Source organism: Bubalus kerabau, chromosome X (assembly GCF_029407905.1).
Source record: "Bubalus kerabau isolate K-KA32 ecotype Philippines breed swamp buffalo chromosome X, PCC_UOA_SB_1v2, whole genome shotgun sequence".
Lineage (NCBI taxonomy): Eukaryota > Metazoa > Chordata > Mammalia > Artiodactyla > Bovidae > Bubalus > Bubalus kerabau.
In genome coordinates this window covers 132,337,743-132,356,885 of record NC_073647.1, presented here as the reverse complement: position 1 = coordinate 132,356,885, position 19,143 = coordinate 132,337,743, and the positions used below count along the sequence as shown (strand labels likewise).

Below are 19,143 nucleotides of genomic sequence, written 5' to 3'. Positions count from 1 at the left end.
TATGCTTGGTTAATTCAAAAATGTAGAATTAAATTCTAATAATTTGAACCTCATGCTCACAGGCTCACTTATTCCCTAAACAGTAATTGAGCCTCTGCTCGTAGAAGACTCCATGCTAGTACTTGGAGAGCTGAGAAAAAGATCTAGGCACTGACCATAAAATTATAGAGTCGAGAAGCAGCTGTCATGTAAAGGAAATGGTGACATGACAGCAGTCAAATGTGAATTCCCTGATGCAAGGTAGTGGTGGGCCTCGGGAAAGTGTAAGTCTTTCAGTGGGAAGTAATTATAAGTTGAGTGCATGGCGGGCTGGATGAGGCTGTGGTAATCGTGACCAGGGACCAGGTTCTCACATGGTGGGCTGCATAGTGTAAAGACAAAGCCTGGGATGGGAAACTGCCCTTAACAGTTACAGGCACACTTCACTCTGTTGCATGTTGCTTTATTGTATTTCACAGGTACTGCTTTTCTTTTCTTTGTTCTTTTTCTTTACCAAATTAAAAGTGTGTTAGTCAACCTTGCTTCCAGCAAGCCTTTCGGCTCCATGTTTCCATCACCTTTGCTGACTTCATGTCTGTGTGTCACGTTTTGATACCTCTTGCAGTGTTCACACCCTCAGCAGCAAAAATGATGGACTCAGTGAAGGCTCACATAATGGTTAGCATCTTTTTTCTTTTAGCAAAGAGGTGTTTCTATTTAAGACATCTATATTGTTCTGAGGCACAATGCTATTGCCCACTTAATAACCTATAGTATAGTATAAACATAAATTTTATGAAAGCACTGGAAACCAAAAAATTTGTATGACTCAATTGTGATATGGACTTTCCTTTGGGGGAGGAGACCCAAACCTGCAGCATTTTCTGAGTCTGCCTGGGATTATGAGTAAATCAGAGAGAAATCATGTGAAGCTGGCATGGAATGTGTCCTGTGCTCTCATTCCAGTACAGGGAAACCCTGTGCAGATTAGATGGTTTATTCATGTTGTCTTCTGTCTTTGGCGTTTCCCAGAAATCAGGGTGGCACTCCCCTGAGGTGGGATGATAACTTGAAGTCGCTGGACTGGCGTACTCTGCCCTCGGTGGGGGATCTAGAGCCCACACCACTAAAAAAATAATAATAATTGAAATCAAGTTATCTTGACTGTAATATGGCAAGCAATTGGGAAGGAATAGACACTTTTGGGTGGTTAAATGAATGAAAGTGGGAGTGGTTTATGAAAAAGGTCAAGTGAGAGATAGGTAAGATTGGGGCCTTTGAAACATTTTGGAGCTTTCTGTTACATCGGCTGAGGATGTCTACCTCATGGTGACCTTCAGTGGCATACTCTTAACTGGGATATGCTAGGTTTCCTTGCTAACCAGTATTTTTCTGATTTATTTATTGATGAGTTTGGAGAAAAGTCTACTCCTGTGAAATGACCACCACAGTTTATGCCATAAACATATCCATTACCTCCAAAATTTCCCTCTCATCCTTTTTTAAGTTTATTTTTTATCGGAGTTTAGTTGCTTTACAATATCGTGTTGGTTTCTGCCATACATCAACATGAATCGGCCATAGGTATACATATGTCCCCTCCCCCTTGAACATCCCCCCACCTCCCACTCCTCCCCACCCATCTAGGTTATCACAGAACACCATTTTGAGCTCCCTGCATCACACAGCAAATCCCCATTGGCTGTCGATGTTCCATATGGTAATGTGTATGTTTCAGTATTACTCTCGGTTTGTCCCTCCCTCTCGTCCACCCCTGTGTCACCAAGTCTGTCCTCTACGTCTGCATCTCCATCCTGCCCTGCAAATACATTCATCAATGCTGTCTCCTAGATTCCCTGTATATGTGTCAGGATATGATGTTTATATTTCTCTTTCTGACTTTCTTCACTCTGTATAATAGGCCCTAGGTTCACCCACTACATTGGAACTCACTCAAATATGGTCTTTTTATGGCTGAGTAGTACTTCATTGTATACAGAAACCAGAATTCTTTATCCATTCGGTGATGTACATCTAGGTTGCTTCTCTGTCCTATCTGTTATAAATAGTGCTGCAATGAACATTGGAGTACATGTGTCTTATTCAGTTATGGTTTCCTAAGGGTTTATGCTCAGTAGTTGGATGGTTGAGTCATGTGGTAGTTTTAGTCCGAATTTTTAAGGAAACTTTATACTGTTCTCCATAGAGGCTGTATCAATTTACATTCCCACCAACAATGCAAGAGAGTTCCCTTTTCTCCACACCCTCTCCAGCATTTATTGTTTATAGACTTTTTGATGATGGCCATTTTGACAGATGCCTTCTCACCCTTTATGTTTTGTGTCTGGGATAAGAACACTTGCCATAAGATTTGACCTCTTAGAGAGTGTACAAAATGGTATTTTTAGCTATAAGCTCTATATTATATAGTAGATCCCTAGAACTTATTCATTTTGTATAATTAAACTTTGTAACTTTTGATTAATACTAGAATTGGAATACTGCCTGCTGTATCAGTGAATAAACACTGTCAGCTATCGACAGTTGCAGCCACCACGGATGGTGAACCCTGAGGGAACACAGGATGTAAAAATACAGGAAACGGGCCCCAGATATGTGAAGTTCATATCAAAGGAATGATTTCAGTGAGCCCCGATTCTTGCATCTTTCCATATATGGAAAAGGGCTAAATTCCTTAACCAGGGTTATCTGGTTTTCCTTCATTTATCATAATCTTTTGATATTCAGACTACCTGCCCTTTGTTGCAAAACTTCTATGTAACCTGGCTCCTCCCCTCCCTTCTTTGGAGCAGTTCTCTCAGGGTTACTCGAGACGCTGCCTCCTGGGATGAAGTCCTAAATGTTTGTACCAAAGAGAACATACCTGTCAGCTTTTAGGTTGTGAATGTTTTTTTTTTTCTTTTAATTTATTTATATTAATTGGAGGCTATTTACAATATTGTAGTGGCTTTTGCCATACATTGACATGAATCAGCCATGGGTGTACATTGTTCCCTTTCCTGACCCCCCTCCCACCTCCCTCCCCATCCCATCTCTCAGGGTCATTCCAGTGCACCAGCCCTGAACACCCTGTCTCATGTATAGACTGTGAATGTTTTTTAATTCTATAATTCCTTCTCATTCACCCTCCCATAGACCATGGTAACCACCACTCTGCTCTCTGTTTTTTTGACTTTGACCATTTTTGATTCTTCATCTAAATGGCATGCAGTATTTGTCCTTCTGTGTCTGGCTTATTTCACTGTAGCAGAAGGTCCTCTAGGTTTATGCACGCTGTCATAACTGGAGAGGTTAGCTTCTTTTTAAGGCTGAATGGTGTTCCATTATATGTATATTTTGCATCTTCTTTATCCATTCATCTGTCACTGGACACCTAGGCTGCTTCCCTTTCTTGGCCATTGTGAGTAGTGCTGCAATGAACATGGGAGTGCAGAGCTCTCTTCGAGGTCCTGATTTCATTTCCTTTGGATAGTAGTGGAATGTGGAAAGTATTATGTGTTATTTTTGATTTTTTGAGGAACTGCTACACTGTTTTCCCTGCAAATTGGCTGTACCAATTTATATTCCTACCAGCAGTGTTGAATATGTATAGTTTACTAAGAAACTTGCAAACTGTCTTCCAAAGTGGCTCTACCATTTTGCATCACCACCACCAAGGAATGAGAGTTCTTGTTGATTCACATCCTTACCAGCATTTGGTGTTGTCAGTCCTTTGAATGCTGGCCATTCTGAAAGGGATGTCGTGGTATTTGCTTGTTTTTTTAATTTGCAGTTCCCTAATGGTATATGATGTGGAGCATCTTTCCATATGCTTGTTTTCCATCTCTGTATCTTCCTGGGCAAGGTATCTATTCCTATCTTTTGTCCATTTTTTAATTAGATGTTTTCTTCTTATTAATATTAAGAGTTCTTTGTATATTTTAGATTAGAGCCTTCATCAGATATGTCTTTTGCAAATATTTTCTCCTAGACTATGGCTCATCTTCTTGTTCTCTTGATGTATTTTTATAGAGCAGAAGTTTGAAGGGAATAAAATCTAGGTTATCAATTATTTCTTTCATGGATCCCCATCACTTTTTCTGTGATGATATTTTGTTGATTGGTTTGCTATGTGGCACATGGGATCTTAAATCGCCAACCAGGGTTTGAACTCACAGCCCTTGCACTGCAGGCACAGTGTTTGTAAAATTTTAGCTTTTTTATTTTGTGTTGAGGTATAGCAAATTAACAATATTGTGAAAGTTTTCAGGTGAACAGTGAAGGGACTCAGCCATACATATACAGGTATCCACTCTCCCCCAAACCTCCATCAATACTGCCACATAATACTAAGCAGAGTTCCCTGTGTTACAAGGTACATTCTTGTTGCTTATCCATTTTAAATATAGCAGTGTGTACATGTCCATCAGAAATCCCCTAACTATCCCTGTCCCACATCCTTCCCCAGCGGCAACCATAAATTTGTTCTCTGAGACTGTAAGTCTTTCTATTTTGTAGTTCAATTCATTTGTATCATCTCTTCTTAAATTATACATCTAAGATATGTCATATAATATTTCTCCTTCTCTGTCTGAGTCACTTCAGTCAGTAATGATCTCTAGGTCCATCATGTTGCAGATTGGCGGTTGTCACAGGAGAGGGTTGGAGGATGGATGAAATGGGTGTAAGTGTCCAAATGGCATAAACATTCACAACTTTCACTTACAAAATAAAGAAGCCCTAGTGTTCTTGCCTGGAGAATCCCAGGGATGAGGGAGCCTGGTGGGCTGCCGTCTATGGGGTTGCACAGAGTCGGACACGACTGAAGCGACATAGCAGCAGCAGCAGCAGCAGGGATATAATGTACAGCATTGTGACTGTAGTTAATCGTTGCTGTTGCTAGTGGCCAAGTGGTTTCCTACTCTCTGCAACCCCATGGATTGTAGCTTGCCAGCCTCCTCTGTCTTTGGAATTTTCCATGCAAGAATACTGGATTGGGTTGCCGTGTCGTCCTCCAGGGCATCTTCCCCACCCAGGAATTGAACCCGCATCTCCTGCTCAACAGGCAGATTCTTTACCACTGAGCCACCAGGGAAGCGCATAGTTCATAATACTGTATTGTATATGTGAAAGTTCCTGAGAGAATATTTACTGAAATTGTATTTTATTTTTTAACTTTACAATATTGTATTGGTTTTGCCATATATCAAAATGAATCTGCCACAGGTATACATGTGTTCCCCATCCTGAACCCTCCTCCCTCCTCCCTCCCCATACCATCCCTCTGGGTCGTCCCAATAACCCTGTATACGAGACAGCAAAAGAGACACTGATGTATAGAGCAGTCTTTTGGACTCTGTGGGAGAGGGAGAGGGTGGGATGATTTGGGAGAATATATATATATATTTAAAGTGAGCTATAGTTGTTGTGGGCTTCCCTGGTGGCTCAGATGGCAAAGAATCTGCCTGCAATGTAGGAGACCTGGGTTTGATCACTTAGTCAGGAAGATCCCCTGGAGAAGGGAATGGTTACCCACTCCAGTGGGTAATTCTTACTTGGAGAATTCCATCGATAGAGGAACCTGGCAGGCTACCGTCCTTAGGGTCAAAAAGAGTTGAACAAGACTGAGCAACTAACACTTTCACTTCATTTTCATAGTTGATGTACAATATTTTATGTTTCAAGGACACAACAAAGTGATTCACAATTTGTAAATGTTATGTTCCATTTATAGTTGTTATAGAATATTGGCTATATCCCCCTTGTTTTGCAATATATCCTCGTAGCTTATCTATTTTATACATATGAGTTTGCACCTCTTAATCTTCTATGCCTGCCCTTACCCTCCCCTTGCTACTGTCCCCTGGTAACTACTACTAGCTTGTTCGCTGTGAGTCTGCTTCATCTCCCTAGTCTGTTTTATTTTTTAATTCTCCATATAAATGGAATTATACAGCATTTGTCTTCCTCTATCTCACATATTTCAGTTAACATAATGCCTTCCAATCAATCCATGTTCTTGAAAATGGCAAAAGTTCATTCTTTTTTCTGACTGAGTAATATGCCATTGTGTGTGTGTGGATCTTTTCAAATTAGTGGGTTTTTTTTTTTTTCATTTTTAGCAGTAATTTAAAGTAAGTTGAGCGCCGAAGAATTGATGCTTTTGAACTGTGCTGTTGGAGAAGACTCTTGAGAGTCCCTTGGACTACAAGGAGATCCAACCAGTCCATTCTAAAGGAGATCAGTCCTGGGTGTTCTTTGGAAGGAATGATGCTAAAGCTGAAACTCCAGTACCTTGGCCACCTCATGTGAAGAGTTGTCTCATTGGAAAAGACTGTGACAGAGGATGAGATGGCTGGATGGCATCACTGACTCGATGGATGTGAGTCTGAGTGAACTTCGGGAGTTAGTGATGGACAGGGAGGCCTGGCATGCTGCAATTCATGGGGTCACAAAGAGTGGACTGAACAACTGAACTGAACTGAAAGTTAATTCAAGCTTCAATGCAGGTTATTCTGACTTAAGGTAGCATCACATGGCATACTTCTGAGTACATTCCTGAAAAATTCTTTTGTAATTATTTCTGTTTTATAGATCTGTGCAACCTCTGGCACTGGGTAGGCTATCATCTGGGTTCAGATCACATAGCAGTGAACAAATGGATACCAGAACTTTAGAAATCATGAAAGCAAGAGACCACAGTGATCTTAGAGTAGCGAACCGAGTGTTGCCATTAGTGTTCATGTCTGGATGATAAATTCTGTTGCAAATGCAACCTTAGGTAGTATGAACGGGTAGTCTTTAGGAAAATGAATTGTCACAGAGAATAAACTGCCTTGATATGGGTTGTCCTTCTTTTTCGTAATTGTGATTTGCCAATGAAGTGTATCATCCCCAACTGGACCTGCAGAATCTTGTGCTGGAGGGTCACTGGCCACATCACTAAGTTCCTTATTAATCCATTTCAGTGCCACAGTCTGTGCTTTTTGTCTGACTCCTCACTGTCTCAGTGTGTGCTCAAAGGTCTGGCCAAAACTCCTGATTATCTGGTGGCTGGGAAGGACTATCTCTTCTTCTCACACTGGCTGTGCCAGTCACAGGTGCCTTCTTAATAAACAGGGAGGTTGGCCTGGGGTGGGGTCACTGGCAGAGAGTAGATGAGGCTGGAGGGGAAGGGGGGACGAGCAGTGGAAACCCTTAGACTCAGACAAGCATCGAGTACGTGATGGAGACCATCCAAATTAGTGGGTTCTTTTTTTTTTCAGATACACAACCAGGAGTGGGAATGCTGGGTCATGTGTTAGTTCTGCTTTTAGATTTTGAGGACTCTCCTTACTGTTATCCATGGTGGCTGCACCAATTGATATTCCCACCAACAGTGCATAGATCATGTCTACATGCTCACCAGCATTTGTTACTTCTGTTCCTTTTGGATCATAGCCCTTGTGATAGGTATAAGATAATACCTCATTGTGGTTTAAATTTGCATTCATATGATGATTAATGGTGTTGAACATCATTTCATTTGCCTCTCAGCTATTTGTATGTCTTCTTTGGAAAAATGTGTATTTAAGTCTTCCTCCCATCTTTTTCTTGATTTTTTTTAAACTGTTATATCAACTGTTTATATATTTTGGATATTAACCCCTTATTGCTTACATCATTGGCAAATATTTTATCCTATATAATAGGTTGGCTTTTCATTTTGTTGATGGTTTCCTTTGCTGTGCAAAAGCTTTTAACTGTAATTACAACACATTTATTTACTTTTGCTTTTATTTCCCTAGCTTTCAGAGACAGATCCAAAAAAATATTGTTATGATTTGTGTCAAAGAGTGTTCTGCTCATATTATCTTCTAAGAGTTTTATGGTTTCCACTCTTATAGCTAGGTCTTTAATCCCTTTTCAGTTTACTTCTGTATATAGTGTTAGAGAATATACTGATCTCATTCTTTGAGAGCTACATATTGAAGAATGAGATTAGAGCATAAATACAATTCGGTAATGTCAGAAAATTAAATGTGCTTTTACATTTGAGCCAGTAATTCAGTGTTTTCAGAAATTAATTCTGAAGAGACATCCACAACCATATGAAAATACATAAATGTCCAGGCACATGTTAATTGAGGGAACATGATATATCCACAGAGTGGAGTACTACGAAGCTATAAAAAGGAATGAGTACAATTTTGTAAACTAATATGGAGTGCTTCCATGATAGATAGAGATATATAAACGAATGTGGGAGTTTGGGGCTAATGTCGATGATACCAAGTCCAGTGCCTTCCCATTCTGGTATGAGGAGGCTTTGAGAGCTGAAGAAGAGAGAGCCAGAGCCAGAGCTGCAGCCAGGGATCCTATGGTGCCAGGGCCAGTGCACTTTCTGGAGCATGTCCAAATTTCCTCCCACCCCTAGTGAAGTCTGAGCAGATACTTCACATTGCTTTTCAAGAAAGCAGGCAATCTTCCCACTAGCGGAGGGCCATGGTGGGGCTCATGGAAATTCAGCATATAAGGTATTTATTTGTGTTCCTATACAATATGCACAAATTGGAGGTTTTTCTTGTTTCTGTTTTTAAGTATTGTTCCTTTTAATTAAACATGTGTTTAGCTTCAGAGTCCAAGTATACTAATGGCACGGCTTTGACATGTACTGCAGATTATCCAGTTGAAAACTAAGGATTTTTGTATTACATAGCACAGACTGAAATCCTTGAATCATTTCTTGTCATTCAGAACAAGATAACATGATATTGCAATATGGATTTTTTTGTGAATATGGAAATTTTTCCACAGTGAAGTCTGTGTGATTATCAGATACAGAAAAAAATTTTAAGAAGTATTCACTTCTTCGTTTGTTTTGTTTGCTTTAGTCTTTCTTTGTAAAATTGAAGTTTATTTACCTGGATTGGCTTCGCTTATTTAAGAATGTGGGAGAAGTGAAATCCCAGTAAATTGCTTTCTTGCACACTTGCACTGTAATTGTTCAAATATCAATTTAGCATCTGCTCTTTGGAAGGCTTCTGGGTGGTTTTGGGGATGCTAAGAAAAATAAACTCAACCCCTTCTTATAGAATTCTAGAGTCTAAGAGCAGCATTCATATAAAGTAGCTGGTGAACTGAGATCTAGGGGCCTAATAAAAATGAGGTGTAAGGAGGTGAGGGGATTGAGGGCTTCCTCATGAGGAGTCTAGTGTAAATACACTGAGGCAAGGCACTTGGAGACTTTAGGACAATAAAAGTCTGGCAGCGGAAGGTAGTTTTAAGTTAGGCTACAGGGCGAGCCCACCAGGGAGGCTGTGGAAACACTGAATAGGGGTCAGACCCTCAGATGGCGGGTCTCAAAGTTGAGAGAATTAAGCCTGGAATGGAAAACTACCCTGAACAAATGCTTTGGAATTTATGGGGCTTCCCAGATGGCTCAGTGGTAAAGAACCCGCCCACCAATGCAGGAGACATGGGTTCAATCCCTGGGTCAGGAAGCTGCCCCTGGAGGAGGAAATGGCTACCCAATGCAGTATTTTTTCCTGGAGAATCCCATGGACAGAGCAATCTGTTCAGTCCATGGGGTAGAAAAGGGTCATTCATGACCGAGGGACAAAACAGCAACACGAGTAGACCAGAGAGAAATCCCCCCTGGGGTGGGGATGGAATGTGCCCTGTGCTCCTGTCCCAGTGCCCATGAACACAGTGCACAACCTAGATGTTTCGTGCACATCATCTCCAAGGAGATTCTGTGCAATAAATGTAATAATGGAAAGAAACCGGAAACTCAGAAGCCAGTGGGCTGACACTGTGCTGTGACTCATGGAAACAGAGCTCATTTTATTGAAAGGGCATTCCATTCAGCATTTTTGGCTACGTTGATAATTCTACCAAAGTCTGTGAGGTGAGTCTCTTTTAGGTGATGATGAAATTGATAGGGGCTTATTTTAGTTACTTATTTATTTGGCTATGCTTGGTCTTATCTTTGGCACGCAGGATCCTTGATCTTCCTTGCAGCCTGAGAGTTCTTCAGTTGCAGAATAAGGAATGTTTCAGTTGTGGCATAGAGGATCTTTAGTTGTGGCATTTGAACTATTAGTTGCAGCGAAGCTGTGGCCTGTGGGACCTAGTCCCCTGATCAGCAGTGGAACCCAGGCCTCCTACATTGGGAGTGCAGAGTCTTAACCCCTGGACCACTAAGGAAGTCTCTAGGAGTTGTACAGATGAAAGAGCAGCCGGGCAGGAAGACAGAATTAGTCTCAGAATCAAATTTAGATTCTTTGAATTTCGTTCAGTTAAAAAAGTACCCCCACACTCAAAATACGATCTAGTGGTGGAAATGAAAGATTCTTTCTAAACAGCATTTTGGACTGATTTGGTGTTTCATGTCCGAGAATGCCACAGATTCTCTGACATCTCCTGGATTTAAAAAATTCCTCAGGGTCGGTGGTATCCTCCAGGAGGAAACTAATCATACTTATAGTAAAAACAGATATTGTGTAAAGTCTCAGTGTGGTCCAGGTGCTTTAGCTACATGCCACTAGCCCTACAAAAGCCACTTCACCTGAGGCTCCCCGATTTTGGGGATGGACCCAAGTCCTCACAACTGATAAGAGGCAGAGCTGGGACTAGAGCGCTTTTCTGAATTGGTCCAGAGCATGTACCGTTCCACTTGTCCTGGCCTGAGGTGCTCATGAGTCAGTTAATTCACTGTCTTCTAGCACTCCAAGATGTATCTTGAGTGACAGAAAGGACTCTGTGATGAAAACACTGGGATGGAATACATAGCCAAGACAATACAAACACCATAATAATTAAGAGGTGTGAATAAAGGAGAGAAGAAGATAGTGCTCAGTTAGCAAATGATCACCTGCATGTGCAAATTCAGACACCCTCAAGTGATCAAGGGCTTACAAGATTATCTGGCGCTATCCTTCTATGTAGAAAGTAAACATTTTATTTGTTTTAATTAAAAATAGTTACTTCTATTTATTTTTTGACTGCTCTGGGTCTTAGTTGTGACACTTGGAATATTTGTTGCCACATGCAGGCTCTTTAGTTGTGGAATGTGAGATTTTAGTTGTGGCACGAGAACTCTTAGTTGTTGGACGTGAGATTTTTAGTTGTGGCATGTGGGATCAAGTTACCTGACGAGGGATCAAACCTAGGACCCCTGCATTGGGAGCGCATAACCACTGGACCAACAGGGAGGTGCCGAGAGTAAATATTTTAGAACTACCCTAAATTTGGTGACTCAGATGGTACAGAATGCGCCTGCTATGCGGGAGACCTGGGTTCGGTCTCTGGGTTGGGCACAATCCCTGGTGGAGGGCATGTAACACACTTCAGTATTCTTGCCTGGAGATTCTGCATGGACAGAGGAGCCTGGCGAGCTACAGTACATGGGGTCACAAAGAGAGGGACATGACTGAGCGATTAAGCAGACACCCTAAATCTGGCTGAAGAGCAGGAATATATCCCCTCTATCTCTTTGACATCATAACATATGTCCTGAGTTCCTCAATTTCTGCTGCATTTTCCTCATCTTACGTCACTTTTGGGACTGAGACCCATTTTCTCCAAGATTTGCTAGAGGGTAACCGCTCACTGTTTGTAGGAATATGCATTCCCCCTGAAGTCTTTAATCGAGGGACAGAAGCTGATAAGGGAACCTCCATGAAGGAGGACTGAGGAGACAATCACCCCTGAAAATAGTGGTGACCCAAAGACTAAGAAGAGGAATCTTAGCTCAGTAGAAGGAGCAGTCCCAGGCTGTGGTAGATGTAGTGAGGATGCTAAGCAAGAGGAATCAGAAGGACTCAAGTTGCATCCCCACTGTCTATTCTCAGAGGCCCTGATGGACTAGGATCACGTGAGGATCATCCTGACTTCCAACTTGGAATTCTCAGGAGACTAGGACCTTGATGTAAGACAAGAAGCTTCATAAAACAGAGAGTGGAGTTACAGGATTCGTCATATGTCAATGTGAAGACCTGAAAGTGGACTCACAGTAGCACACCCTATAAAAGGAGGCCCTGGAAAATCACTGATGCTGTGGTCCCCAGGAAGCTCTGGGCACAGATGTCCAGTTGATTTCAGTCTAGAAAGTTTTAGCGAGGTGAGACCGCTGTCTAATACAATCAGCTGCAGTTTCGCAGAGCGAGGGACCTGAATCCAAGGAGCACCTCACATGCCATGCTGAGTGTTAGCGGGGACCCCTGCAGAGGGAGCCAAACAGAATTCTGTAAATTCTTATCCCTGAGAAGCCCACAGGAGCTGCTTCTGAGTGGTCCGCTCATTCAACCTGTGTGATCTTAGGGAGGGCAGAGTCTCCTCTAGCCAGATCAGAAGCCAGATCTGCAGATGGGGATGTCTTGAACATAACCGGACATAAGGTGAAGACCATCAGTGCTAGTGAGAGGATCTCTCCCCCAACGAAGGAGGCTCACAGAGTGGCAACCCACCTGACAAGCAGAGATGCTCAGAGCAGAGCTGGCCTCCCACCTCTAGGCACTTGGGAAGGCAAGGGCTTTGTTTGGGAGCTGGAAGACTCGGGTTCATAGGAGGGGGCATCCTGGGCTTTGATACACTGCACAAGGAGGACCCAAGGACGGATGAATATTGAGCTACTGGGGTTCCCGTAGCACGCTGTCCCTGCCGTTATCCCTGAGAGACCCCACGTAGGACCTTACGCAGCTCCCCTCCACTTCCGCTTTGAAAGCCTGCGGAGGACCCAAGGACGGATGAATATTGAGCTACTGGGGTTCCCGTAGCACGCTGTCCCTGCCGTTATCCCTGAGAGACCCCACGTAGGACCTTACGCAGCTCCCCTCCACTTCCGCTTTGAAAGCCTGCGGATTGACTAGTAACTGCGGTGACCGTTTGGCGGAGACTTACTATCCAGGACTCGTCCAGAACCAAGGTGAGGACCTGAATGGAGCTGAAGGGACTTTCCCAACCCTCCCAGTAACAAAAGTGACCCATCCACATCCCACCCCTGTGATACGGCTCTTACAGGTCCCTCGGAGCTATCGGCTGAATGTGGTCTAGAGTGTCTCAGGCTAAGGCGTTGGTCTGTGGTGGTAGGCCCGGGTTCTACCCCCGGAGGAGCTCTAGGACTTAGAGGAGGGCCCTGAGGGCTGATGAGCGGACTTCGACCCCGCCAAGGGGGCCACACTGAGCGGCCCCCCTGTACTGGGCTCTAGGATACCCCGGGTAGAGCTGGCCAACTGTGGTGCCCCGTGGTGTCCACTGGAGGTGGTTTTGGGGAAGTGAGAGCCCTGTTGTAATGGAATAAACCCAGTTCAACAAAGGGACCTAGTCCCCAACAATATTAATGGCTGTGACGCTGAGTGAGGATGGGGGCTCCTCCCATAAGAAATAGAGCCACAGAAAGCGCCAGTCCTATTTTGAGGACTGGGAGAATCGGGCGTTTTGACATGAGATTTCCCAGATCATCTCAGGGAAGTGAGAGACCAGGTCAAAGCAGGGAGCCTCAGGTTGGGAAGGGAGAGTTTCAGGTTCCCTTGTGGGATGGTGAGAACCTCAGGGGCTGTGGGGATATTCCTCACCACATCATTCAGACCACATCCTCCTTGTCATCATCCCTTTGAGACCTCAAGAATACATGGCGGTTCCCACTGCAGGCCAAAGGGGAAAAGCAACTCCCCTCAGACCACTCCACCCTGGTCCGAGGTGTGTGGTCAGCAGATTGAGAAATTTTAGACCCTGTCATAAGTCAAATGTAGGCCTTGGTTGCTTCTATGTACTGACTATTGTAAAGAGTGCTGCAACGAACATTGGAGTACAAGTGTTTTGTAAGTTACTGTTTCCTCAGGGTATATGCACAGTAATGGGATTGTTGGCTGATGTGGTAATTTTAGTCCTAATTTTTTATGCAGAGTGAATTAAGTCAGAAAGAGGAAAGCCAATATTGTATATTAACACATATACATGGATTTCAGAAAGATGGTACTGATGAACCTATTTGCAGGGCAGCAGTGGAGATGCAGATATAGAGAACACACTCGTGGACACAGTGGGGGAAAGAGAGGGAGGGACAGACTGAGAGAGTAACATTGAAAACATACGCATTACCATATATAAAATAGATAACCAGTGGGAATTAGTCGTATGACACAGAGAGCTCAAACTCAGTGCTCTGTAATAGCTTAGAGGAGTGGGATGCAGTGGGAGGTGCGAGGGAGTTTCAAGAGGGAGGGGACATAAGCTATACCTATGGTTCATTCATACTGATGTGTGGCTGAAGCAAATACAATACTGTAAAGTGATCATCCTCCAATCAATAGTAAATACATTTAATTTTAAAAAGACATAGAGAAGAAAAGAGAAGCAAAAAACTACTATAGGCCTTGAATTGGGATCTGTGTGGGACCACAGGGACATCAACCTGCCTGTAACAGCAACTGTTCTTAGAAGACTGTTTGGTAAGGTAAGGTCATCTTACTTCCTCCTGTTGGGACACAGAGTGACTGGCTTTTACTATCACACAGGCATCAATTCAGGAGAAAGTGGAGCTTCTCTGCCAGGAGCCCAGTTGAGGAACCTGAGTGAGTACTCAATGCATTTATCCCAACCCTTGGATTTCAGCCCAGAAAATCTCAGGGAAGGACTGTCAGGTTGAGCATCTACTTCACTGCTTTATAGCAAGTGTAGGGGAGGGGAAATGTCTAGTCTGAAGGTGCAGCCACCAGTCAGCAAATGGAGAATGGTGCCCGATGTTTTAAGGAGCCAAGGTAAGGACCTTGAATGATGATCCCAGTGAACTCGGGATGGAAAAAACCCTACTGAGCTCTCAGCACTGGGTATCCCCTTGGAGGGAGGTGGACTGAGGCATCCTTTCACTTGCTTCTGGATCATGTGGAGGTCTAAAGTGTCTGTATCAGAGTAGCAGAGAGAAGGGTGCCCAGGCTCCGCCAGAACTTGACATGGTAATACGAAAGATGAGCTGAGAGGACCCCACTGCCGGGACCTGCTGTCACGTCAGTAAATCCAAAGCAGGGCTGAGAGGATGCAGAGGAAAAGTCTAAGGCCTCTGTTCTTCCTCTGTGGGATTCTGTGGGGACAGGTGAGCAGGAAAACAGGAGGCTTGTGGATTCCTAGGGCAGTGTCCTCAAGGACACCTGCAGAGGTGGCCTTTGATTAGGCCAAGGTAGAGTCTCCCTGTTTTAAGGTGCTCATGTCACCTCATTCTCCATCTTCCAGGTGCCCCAATCTCCTGTCTACTGGCCCAGAATCCTGCCTGCGGTCCCTGACCACAGCCATCATGCCCCGTGGGCAGAAGAGTAAGGTCCGTGCTCGTGAGAAACGTCACCAGGCCCGGTCTGAGACCCAGGGTCTTCATGATCAGGCCACCACATCTCGGGGAGAAGAGACCACCTCCTCCTCCCCTCCTGATTCAGAGAGTGCTCCCTCAAGCTCGTCTGCTGCTGGCACCCCCAAGGGGCCTCAGGGAGCCCAAGGCACCACCAGTGCTGCTGCAGGTGCTATACCCAAAAGATCTGGTGGTGGTGGCGCAGCAGGCTCGAGATCTGGTGGTGGTGGCGCAGCAGGCTCGAGATCTGGTGGTGGTGGCGCAGCACGCTCGAGATCTGGTGTAGGTGCCAAGGGCCAAGTTCAGGAACGTGAAAATTCCTCCCAGGCCTCAGCTGCTGCGGCGAGCTCTCACAGAGATCTTCTGACCAAGAAGGCACAGGTGTTGGTGCAGCATATGCTGTGTAAGTATAAGAAGAGGGAGCTCATTAAGAAGTCTGAAATGCTGAAGGCAATCAGTGGAAGTTACATGAAGCAATTCCCAGAGATCCTCAGCAGGGCCTCTGAGCACATGGAGGTTGTGTTTGGCCTGGTGCTGAAGGAAGTTAGACCCAACAGTCACTGCTATACCCTGGTGAGCAACCTAGATTTCAGCGACAGTGAGTCTATGAGAGGTGACTTGGGGCTGCCGAAGAATGGTCTTCTGATGCCTCTGCTGAGTTTCATCTACCTGAATGGCCCCCGTATCTCTGAGGAGCACATCTGGAATTTCCTGAATATTCTGGGCATCTATGATGGAAGAAGGCACTTCATCTTTGGAGACACCAGGAAGCTCATCACAGAAGATCTGGTGCGGGAAGAGTACCTGGAGTACCGCCAGGTACCCGGCAGCAATCCCCCTCGCTGTGAGTTCCTATGGGGTCCTAAAGCGCTTACAGAAACCATCAAGAATAAAGTCATGGAGTTTTTGGCCAAGGTCAATGATACGGTCACTGATGCCTTCCTGGCGCAATATGAGGAGTCTTTCAGACAGGAAGTAGAGGGCACCGGGGCCAGAGCTGCAGCCAGGGTTGGCACTTCTGCCTCGGGCATGGCTGCCACTTCTGCCTCGGGCATGGCTGCCACTTCTGCCTCGGGCATGGCTGCCACTTCTGCCTCGTGCATGGCTGCCACTTCTGCCTCGGGCATGGCTGCCACTTCTGCCTCGGGCATGGCTGCCACTTCTGCCTCGTGCATGGCTGCCACTTCTGCCTCGGGCATGGCTGCCACTTCTGCCTCGTGCATGGCTGCCACTTCTGCCTCGGGCATGGCTGCCACTTCTGCCTCGGGCATGGCTGGCATGTCTGCCTGGGTTACTGCAGGCATGTCTGCCTCGGTCTGGGATGGCCCTTCTGCTGCAGCCCAGGCTCAGTATCTTGCCTCAGCCAGGCCTGGCATTTCTGCTGCAGCCAGTGCTGGCCCTTCTGCCTCAGCCAGTGCCCACGCTGGGGCCGTATCCAGCCACTCATCTCGCCCCTAGTGTGGTCTGAAGGCCGTTCTTCACTTTGTGGTCAGAAAAGCCTGTCAACCTGTGTTCCTGTTGATTTTTCCCCCCCTAGTTTTCAGTTCTTTCTTTTTTCAACAGAAAGTTTATTTAGGTTCATGATACAAGTATTTGAGTAAAATGGGTCACACACAGTTTGCTGTTTGCCACATTTATGAGTAACAATTTTGTTTTTTGAAATGCATATTGGAAATCCTCATATCACTTTTGCGATCCCGGATGAGAATAACATCACTTTAGGATAAGAATATCCTTAGAAATGTGAAAGACACCACACTAATAGAAGCTCAGAACATAGACACATAGAGAGATAGCCAAAAGTTCTTCAAGTTTTGGTTTGCTTTACTCTCTGTTTAGTCTCCCTTTTTGTAAATATAAAAGATATATGCTTGGATCTGCTTATGGTTTTCAAGAATGTTTGAGAATATAAATTAAAGCAAATGATTTATTTGTGGCTCTTTTTTTACACAAACATTAATTGAGCATCTGCTTTTAAGAAGTCTTTCATGCCTGTACTGGCGATGTTTAGTCAAAGAAACTCCCAGTTTCTGCCCATTCAATTATAGTTTCCAGGGAAGCTGTCATTCTATGGAAGAGGCTGAGATACTCTCTACTTCAAGAAGAACAAAAAAGAAGCAGGGTAAAGAGCGGGTGGAGAGAATATATTACTTTGGTTTCATTGCTAAGCAGAATTTTGGCTGATTGGGGAGGTTGGGTCATTTTTTTTTTCTTTCAGTTAGAATGCTGCATAGTTTCTGACATCTGATAGATGCAAAAAAAGAAAAGAAACCCAGCTGATGTAACATCTGAGGTGAAGATCATCGTAATAACTGCGATTGCCCCTAATTTCTCAATAGAGACAGGTGCTATGACAGATGCTTTCCATAAATACATATATTCCACCAGTCTGACAAGGCAGGGTTTATCAAAGTCACTTCACAGGGGAGAGCCCAAGGCTCATAGAGTTAGAGTTTGGTTTTGTGCCAAAATACTTAAGGCTGGTAAATGACAGACCTAGGACTAGACTCCTGCCCTAAACTACTCTAGCGTACATACTGTTCTTCTCCCCCAACCCTGAGACATACCCTTGTCTTGTCTTTTAAACAAAAGTACTTTTAACATTTGATATTTCATTTCCCTTGTGGCTCAGCTGGTAAAGAATCCTCCTGCAACACGGGAGACCTGGGTTCGATCCCTGGGTTGGGAAGATCCCCTGGAGAAGGGAAAAGCTACCCACTCCAGTATTCTGGCCTGGAGAATTCCATGGACTCCATGGACTGTACAGTCCATGAGGTCACAAAGAGTCGGACGTGACTTTCACTTTCACATGGTAATTCTCTCTTTTGGACTTCCCTGATGGCCCAGGGAAGTCCAGATGGTAAAAGCCTCTGCCAGCAATGCAGGAGACCCTATTTAGATCCCTGGGTTGGGAAGATCCCCTGGAGAAGGAAACGGCAACCCACTCCAGTACTCTTGCCTGGAAAATCTGATGGACAGAGGAGCCTGATAGGCTATAGCCCATGGGGTCACAGAGTCGGACACGACTGAGCAACTTCACTTTCACTTTTCACTTGTCCTTTTTCTTATTTATTTGGCTGTGCTAGATGTTAGTTGCAGCACATGGGGTCTACTTCCCTGACCAGGGATAGAACCTGGGCCCCCTGCATTGGGAGCCTAAGGTGTTAGCCACTGGACCACCAGGAAAGTCCCCACCCTGTATCTTTTATTTCAGTGTTTTTCTCAGTACTTCAAAATTTGTCCTAGGTGATAAAAAAGAATGTCCTTGTGCTCAAGCTCCTGGATCAGAATATGTAGCCAGAGCAGTAAGAATACCAAATATATTTAACCAGAAATGCGTATCCCTTATTCATTATTCATAGATAAATGAAAGAGACACTATTCGGTGACAGTATTAGCATGTGCATTGGCCATGTTAGATAAGCTCTGAAGACCAAGGGCTCTCCATATCATGCTTACAGTCTCTTGTCTGTAGAAAGTAAATCTACCAGAACAGAAATGACATGAGAATCTTCACCTGGCTGATGAGATAGATTTATGTACTTTTTTTCTCTGATGGATGACCACCTATCCTGGAACTCTTGCCTTGGGCTGTAGCTTCTCCATCTCCTATCATTCCTGGGACAGGGACCCATTCATTCTCCGTAGCATTGCAGAGCAAACACAGTTCAAGAGTTTGCAGAGATGTGGAATTTCCCCAGAAGCCTTTAATCCAAGACACAGAAAGCAAGATGAGGGCCCCATGTAGGACTGAGGAGAGCAACACCCCAGAATATGGATGTTGGTCACTGGAACAGCACTCCCAACTGCTCTCAGTCACAGGGGATCTCAGAACTGTTGGGCTA

General features: G+C 44.4%; 1 protein-coding gene and 1 long non-coding RNA gene across 2 annotated transcripts; both read left to right on the top strand.

The window, feature by feature from the left end:
* Window positions 1–6,101: 6,101 nt before the first annotated feature.
* On the top strand, window positions 6,102–7,906 carry LOC129638691 (uncharacterized). The gene is made up of 2 exons (XR_008707970.1): window positions 6,102–6,361; window positions 7,245–7,906. It is a non-coding gene; the product is annotated as an uncharacterized LOC129638691 (long non-coding RNA).
* A 7,344-nt stretch (window positions 7,907–15,250) lies between these two features.
* LOC129639780 (melanoma-associated antigen B2-like) lies at window positions 15,251–17,394 on the top strand. The gene is made up of 3 exons (XM_055565020.1): window positions 15,251–15,518; window positions 15,564–16,325; window positions 16,518–17,394. Exons 1-3 carry the CDS (start codon window positions 15,251–15,253, stop codon window positions 16,754–16,756), a joined length of 1,269 nt encoding a protein of 422 aa, XP_055420995.1. The 3' UTR covers window positions 16,757–17,394.
* The last annotated feature ends 1,749 nt before the right edge of the window (window positions 17,395–19,143 follow it).